Source organism: Sinocyclocheilus rhinocerous, unplaced genomic scaffold (assembly GCF_001515625.1).
Source record: "Sinocyclocheilus rhinocerous isolate Xijiao unplaced genomic scaffold, SAMN03320098_v1.1 scaffold892, whole genome shotgun sequence".
Classification (NCBI taxonomy): domain Eukaryota; kingdom Metazoa; phylum Chordata; class Actinopteri; order Cypriniformes; family Cyprinidae; genus Sinocyclocheilus; species Sinocyclocheilus rhinocerous.
Genome location: NW_015642825.1, coordinates 627338 through 634599, shown reverse-complemented (window position 1 = coordinate 634599; position 7262 = coordinate 627338). Strand labels below are relative to the sequence as shown.

Sequence of the window (7262 nt, the reverse complement as noted above, 5' to 3'; positions counted from 1 at the left end):
ATATATATATATATATATATATATATATATATATTGAATGGCCATCACTGATTACATTTATCTTATTTTTTATTTTATTCTATTTCCTTAAATGATTGTAGACGTTTAAACAAGCAACAAAAAGCAACAAAAGGAGACTTTTGAAGAAGAAAACAAGTGTCAGTAAATGTTTTACCCACAATAAAATTGCATTACATTCCCAGTGTAGAAGGAGCTCAACATCTTGCTTATGCAGGTTGTGGGTTTGTGGCAGAAGTCATCAAATAGAAAAGCTAATGTTGAGAACATGACCTCAGACATTTAAATTGAGATATAGTAATCATGTTGTCAAGTCAAGTCTGTATAATGAAGGAGAAACGCAGGACATCCAGCTCCTGGGATGTGGTCTTCAGTGCTGGGTAGTACTAGTAACTGATTACATGTAATCTGGATTACGTAATCAGATTCCAAAAATGAAGTACTTGTAATTAGATTACATTTTAAATACAGTTAAATTACAGTTAATTTTTTATGGATTACATGATTGCATATTCACACAATGGCAGTAAATTATTCTTAATTTATTGATTCACCACAGCTCTTTTTTTTAATTTTTTTATTTTATTTTCTGAATGAATCTAAATGAGACTAATAATTATGCAAGTTACTAAACATTGTCGATGCATAACTGTGAAATACTATGTCGTCATCATATCCAGTGACCTAATTATTAATATTGAAAGTCTGGACAAAACCTGAGAGACTTTGGCCATGTAATATCATGTTTATTAATGTCTGTTCATGTAATGTAGGGGTTCCCAAGCTTTTGACATTTTTATGATTTCATTAATTATTAGCTTTTCATGAATACCATACAGTATTTTCATGAACCCTAGTTTGGGAAACCCTGCTGCAATGTAATGTTTACATTGATTTTGATTAAAAAAAAGAAGAAGAATTAAATATATTTTCTTTCTCTTTGTTTTTTGTTGTTTTTCATCAATATGGTACACAATAATCACATTCAAGTCTATGTGATAAACGAGTTAGGTCAAAAGTAATCTAAAAGTAATCAAAAAGTAGTCCGACTACATTACCTAATATGTGTAATCCAGATTATGTTACCAACTAATTTGTAATCCATAACGGATTTAAATTTCATCATGTAATAATTTGTAATCTGTAACTGACTACAATTAGTAAGTAATCTACCCAGAACGGGTGGTTTTAGCCATCGTTTGGTGTGAAAAAGGGACCAAATTCGACCAAATTCCCGATTGTGAATGATATACAGCTACAATTTAAGACAATAATGCTTCATTTAATAGATGTGAACCAGTGACCCTGGCTGACGGCGATCTCATTAACCAGTGCTTTACTGCTTTTAATTCACAATGTGACAGAGAGCAATAAAATTCCCTGTACCTCCTGAATTATAAAACATGTTGTAAAAAAGTCCCTGATAGAAGCAACCACAGGGTTCAGTTGCTTGTGTGAAGAAAATACAATACCACAAATCTATAAGGAATTCCTCAAAATCTGATTCTCAGAAGCCACACCAAAATGATTCTCAGGGAAATTATCTTACTTTTCCCAGAAATGGTTTTGTCATCTTAACTGCCAATGCACAGGTATAATTGCATATTGCCTTGAGGAAATAGAACGGTGTCAGGAAGAAGCCTTCAAGCACTTTACATTGTGCAAGCGCTGATGAGGGTATAATAAGAACCTGGATCCATATAGCCAAGAGGGACACAGACAGGCAGTCCAGCTGTGTCAGAAACATTAGGCTCACTGTGCATGTTTCATTTAGTATGTGAACCACTCACACTCAACGGCACTTCCAAGTTCAGTCACAGTATAGTGGCTTCCTTCTTGACTGGCACTGCATATTTCATTGCATGGGGTCTATTGGAAAAAGCGATCAAACAAACACTATCCAGGGTGCAATTGTGCTGAACGTCATTCTTGCTAGCCATGCATGTGAAGAGCCTCATCTGGTGTATTTTCACATAATCTGAAAAATGGGGTCAAGTTTGATATTGTGCTGCATTTATGAACTGAATGTTCCCGTAGTGCAGTTCAACCCTAAAAGTGGGGTTGTCTGCTTCATCAAATACTTCGCCTCTAGGGACACGAATTGTGCATCATGGTCTGCTTACATTTCAGTGTAGCTTAATGAAGAGAAACGAACTGTTTCGAACATTTATTATATGAGGTCCAAATTGAAATCTTTAATTTTTTATATTTACAGAATTTCAAATTTAATAATGTAATCGTAACTTGACGTTCTTGACTTTTTTACTTTGCCTTGTGGTGGTTAAATAAAAACTAATTTGCTAACATGCAAATTATGTTCCCAAGCAATTTTAATTCAGCAGTCTGGTACAAAATGATCCTTAAATGGTTTAATTAGTACAACTAATAGGATTACTTTAGTGTTTATGTCTCATTTATAAAATATATTGTTTATAAAACCAAGCACTATTCAGAACTTCCTCTAACCTTAATATGTGTGACATTTATGTCGTTCTCAGCGATATTGGCCCAGTGTCATGTTACGAGCCAAAGCAAACAATAGAAATGATGGCTAAAGTGGTTCTAGTATGGTACATTATCCTGTGAATTCTCTAAAATAATACACAGCTTTATTAGTTTTCATTTCCCCATTCTCAGACTGAAATAGCAGTTTATGGTTTTGCTTGGTCTCTGTTTCTCTATCATTTGCTCAGTAACCCTCAAAAGCAATCTGGGCCAAACAATAAAAAAAAAGTAAATCCACTATAAAGCGTGTTGTAAATAAGAACCGATCAGTGCAAGTACTAGACATTTAAACTTGTGTGATGTTGAACATTTATTTGGCATGCCAGTTGTATAGTTTGTGTCATGCTTTTTAGTTCATATCTGGTTTGCATACAAAAGTAATTAAAACCAATCTGTGTGAGCATTGCTTTCTAAGTAAAAACACAAAGCAATGCCGGTTATGTCAAATCTTATTGACTGCATGTTCTTCATGAATACTTTTTTACAGAAAAAAAATGATCTTTACATAATTATGTCTTCTAGTTTAATCAAATCACAGTCATCCGATATCTGAACAGGTTTTCCAATGACTTCCCATGCTCTCTGTAGCAATTCTGTACCAATCATTCCTTTTGGCCCATACTATATAAAAACCTGCCTTGTCTACAGCGCCACAGGCCACAGCAGCCAAATCCTTGTCAAGGATTATCTGTTTAAACGTCCCTCCAGTGTTGACCCTGTACATAGAGTTTGTATTGCATATTATGTGACAGTATTGGCAGAAGTGAACTTCCTGACATTTTCTCGTTTTCTCTTTTTCCACTAATGAGCACAATACGCTGTTCTCGCTGACATATTTTCTTCAACTCAATTCTGTAGTTTAACAATCTAAACGACTTTAAAAAGGAACACAAATTACCCTGATTTTTAACCTCAGGAGTGCACTCTAATTACAGAGAGGAATATGTAAAGGTGAATGCTAAAATGATTCCCAAAGCATTTAAGTATAGAACGCAAGTGATGCGAACACAGTGATTCATAAAGCTTAATGAAGCCATAAGCCGAGGCCTTTGCCACAGAATTAAACCTGTCACGATTACAGAGTATGACTCCTCTGGAGAGCTGTAATAATGGTGCAGGAGCCCAGACTTGGTGGAGACATTTAAGTGTTAGTTTTGACAGGACTGACTTGTACTTCTGCATTCTCTAGGAATCAAATAATTACCACAGTGCAATGCAAATCCTGCAGTGGGAAAAAGGGGAGTTGCATGTCAAATTGGTTTTGCATTGCATTTGTTTAGATTTCTTGGATAAATTATCACTGAGAAGCCTGAATTGTGCAAAGAGCGTAACATTAAATGCACATTTTGTTTTCTCTAACAAACCTTTTCCATCAGTTAAGATTATGTTTGCTTATGTTTTAATTTCGGTGCATTTCATGGCGTATTACTTGTGAACTAGAGTTCATAGCCTTTAAATTGACAGACTCGGGCTATATGAGTGGGCGCCATACACCTTGAGAGGGTAGCAATTTTCCGGTATTACGGTTAAATCCTGGTAAAAAGGAACCGGATTCCAGCAGCCTAATTACAAGGTTGTTAATAGCAACAACAATATAATTACTGTAATTTACACACTAGCCCGAAACCTTTATTCCCCTCCAAATGTATGTCACAAATGTTAACATATTTCATTTTTTGCTGTTGCTGTGTTTAGGTTTTGATAAATTGCTACAGCTATATATTTTTCTAAATGTTTTAGGCAACTTTGAATTGAGTCAGTTTGTTCTCAGTCTATAAAATGGTTATTGTAAACAAAAAAAAGTGGCTATGTGAAGTGATTTTATATAGCTTGATTGTGCATCTTAAAATGAACAAATTACTGATGTGAGAGCAATTTGAAGAAAAACTTCAAGCCTAATTTTAGCTTATATATTTCCCCACTATAAACACCACATTTCGCTCTAAATATAACCTCTTTATCCGTGAAGACTATCATTTAACGGCTCAGGAACTTGACTGCAGATCTCCTGATGAGGCAATCACGCGTTCACATCCCTACAAACACTCATTCCGTGTCTCAGGGTGTCCAAAAAGGCTGTCTAAGTAGGCGGCTCCCTAGGATTTGAGACGCAGCCTCTGAGTGAACGATGATTGGTTCAAACTTTGGATAGTCTTGTAACTTTTGTCAAGTTATTGTAAAAGTTAAGCAACGGAGAGCGAGCGCGTCTGCAGGCTCTTTCTCAAGTTTCCATGTGGAATATAGCTATAGCTATTCCCCCCCCGGAATGATTTCCGCTAATTATAAAGACAACACGTCTTCCGATGAAGAAGATGATGGTCAGGGTTCACGGTCATCCTCCCTAGGATTTGAGACGCAGCCTCTGAGTGAACGATGATTGGTTCAAACTTTGGATAGTCTTGTAACTTTTGTCAAGTTATTGTAAAAGTTAAGCAACGGAGAGCGAGCGCGTCTGCAGGCTCTTTCTCAAGTTTCCATGTGGAATATAGCTATAGCTATTCCCCCCCCGGAATGATTTCCGCTAATTATAAAGGCAAAACGTCTTCCGATGAAGAAGATGATGGTCAGGGTTCACGGTCATCTCCGCCGGAGCGTTCAGTCCGGACGCAAAGTCTCCCGTTCAGCGTCGAAGCCCTCATGTCGAAGAAAGCAGGACGGAGTGAATCAACTTCACACGAACCGATTCAGATGCCATGCATAATAAATCCAGTGATCTATTCAGAGTCAGTGGATTTCCCCAAACGCTGTGAATCTGTCAAAGAGGACTCTTCCTGGATCAATAAACCCAGATTATCACCGCGTAAGTTACTACTATTCGGACACTTAAATAATAACGTTACAATGTCTGAATGACATAATATTAAATATTTAACAACGTGGCATTTACAGACTTTCTCACAACTAACTTTTCTAAGACATTTTTGCAATCAACTGGTGTCAGTGTGATTTTTAGTGAGTGATTCTAGCAGAATAACCCTAGGTCTTCATTTTAAATTGTATAGCCTATATGTGACCCTGGAGCACAAAAGCAGTCTCAAGTCGCTGGGGTATATTTGTAGCAATAGCCAAAAATACATTGTATGGGTCAAAATTATTGATTTTTCTTTTATGCCAAAAATCATTAGGATATTAAGTACAGATCATGTTCCATGAATATATGTTGTACATTTTCTACCGTAAATATATCCAAACTTAATTTTTGATTAGTAATATGCATTGCTAAGAACTTCATTTGGACAACTTTAAAGATGATTTTCTCAATATTTTGATTTTTTTGCACCCTCAGATTCCAGATTTTCAAATAGTTGTATCTCGACCAAATATTGTCCGATCCTAACAAACCATACATCAATGGAAAGCTTATTTATTCAGCTTTTATTCAGATGATGCATAAATCTCAATTTTGAGAAATTGACACTTAAGACTGGTTTTGTGGTCCAGGGTCACAAATGAAGATTTAAGGTGCAAAAACCTCCAAGTCCGTTTGACATTTTTCTTTTAAATGAGCATTTTTAACAGGCTCCTATGAAAATAACACATTTTTTTAAAATAAAGCATTCAATAACTGACTAATGACCTTTTCTTTGCCATTAAAGTGAAATTATTGAAACTAAACAGAAGGCTGATAAAAAAAAAAAGCTAATTTGAAAGAAAAAAAAAATCTAGTTTTAGGATTTAGATAACAAAATCTTAAACCAAATGACAAGCACAGCATCATCAAGATTAAAAAAGAAACAAAATCAGTATTTACAGGCATAACGAGAAAGACACAGAATACAGCAGATATGACCTGGTGTGTGTACTTTATGAGTTTGTCCAATGTTAAAACAAATTAGTCGTCTGCCCGAGCTGTTTATTACTAGTCTACAAGCTAATTTCTGAACTAATTTTACAGGACCGCCGAGTCCCGCGACATGCACTCTCCGAAAGCACAAGACAAACCGTAAACCCCGAACCCCTTTCACCACCGCTCAGCTCTTGGCCCTGGAGCGGAAGTTCCGTCAGAAGCAATACCTGTCTATCGCAGAACGCGCCGAATTCTCCAGCTCTCTCAGCCTGACCGAGACCCAGGTGAAGATCTGGTTCCAGAACCGAAGAGCGAAGGCCAAGCGGCTGCAGGAGGCAGAGCTGGAGAGGCTCAAAATGACCAGCAAACCCATCTTACATCCCAGCCTCACTCTGCCGTTTACACTCTCTACGCAAACCCAGACAGCAGCTCTATTGTGCGGACAGTCTTTCCCTTTCAGCAGACATATGCTGCCCTTTGCACCTGTAGGAATATACTCCACACCGGTGGGTTACAGCGTGTGTCCTCTCTCCAAAGACGGCTTCTCTGTGGAGCCAGTCTAGAGGATCTATTGAATCAACTCTCTCTGGTTTATCTGCTGGACATACTGACATTTTTATGTTTGATAGGGAGTTGTAAAATTTTATATATGCTTAGGATTACTTACATTTTTGTTTTTCATTTTCATTTTTGAATGCAATATTACACTCTTAAAAATTAAGGATCAAAAATGAGGTTCACGCAGTGATGCTGTAGGAGAACCATTTCGGGAACCTTCAAGAGCGCAGCTCTTAAAAAAAAACATTTTTCTTAGTGTAAAGAATATAATTTTTTTTCCACAATATAAAAAACCTTTTATTCAATGGAAAAATTCAATGGACGTTAAAGGTTCTTCATAGAACAAAAGATTCCGATTAAAAATCTACTTTGGAAGCCACAAAGAGCAAATGAA

The 7262-nt window shown here is 36.5% G+C and overlaps 1 protein-coding gene across 1 annotated transcript; it reads left to right on the top strand.

Annotated features, from left to right (window-relative positions):
- The first annotated feature begins 4965 nt into the window (after positions 1-4965).
- On the top strand, positions 4966-6873 carry LOC107756687 (homeobox protein MSH-A-like). Its single transcript, XM_016573889.1, has 2 exons — positions 4966-5323; positions 6419-6873. Exons 1-2 carry the CDS (start codon positions 5035-5037, stop codon positions 6871-6873), a joined length of 744 nt encoding a protein of 247 aa, XP_016429375.1. The 5' UTR covers positions 4966-5034.
- The last annotated feature ends 389 nt before the right edge of the window (positions 6874-7262 follow it).

What these genes read in the sequence shown, in the direction of transcription:
- LOC107756687 (XM_016573889.1), top strand. Translation starts at nt 5,035, where the DNA reads ATGATTTCCGCTAATTATAAAGGCAAAACGTCTTCCGATGAAGAAGAT. An exon ending in TAAACCCAGATTATCACCGC is followed by an intron (nt 5,324 to 6,418) that starts GTAAGTTACTAC and finishes CTAATTTTACAG; the next exon opens with GACCGCCGAGTCCCGCGACA.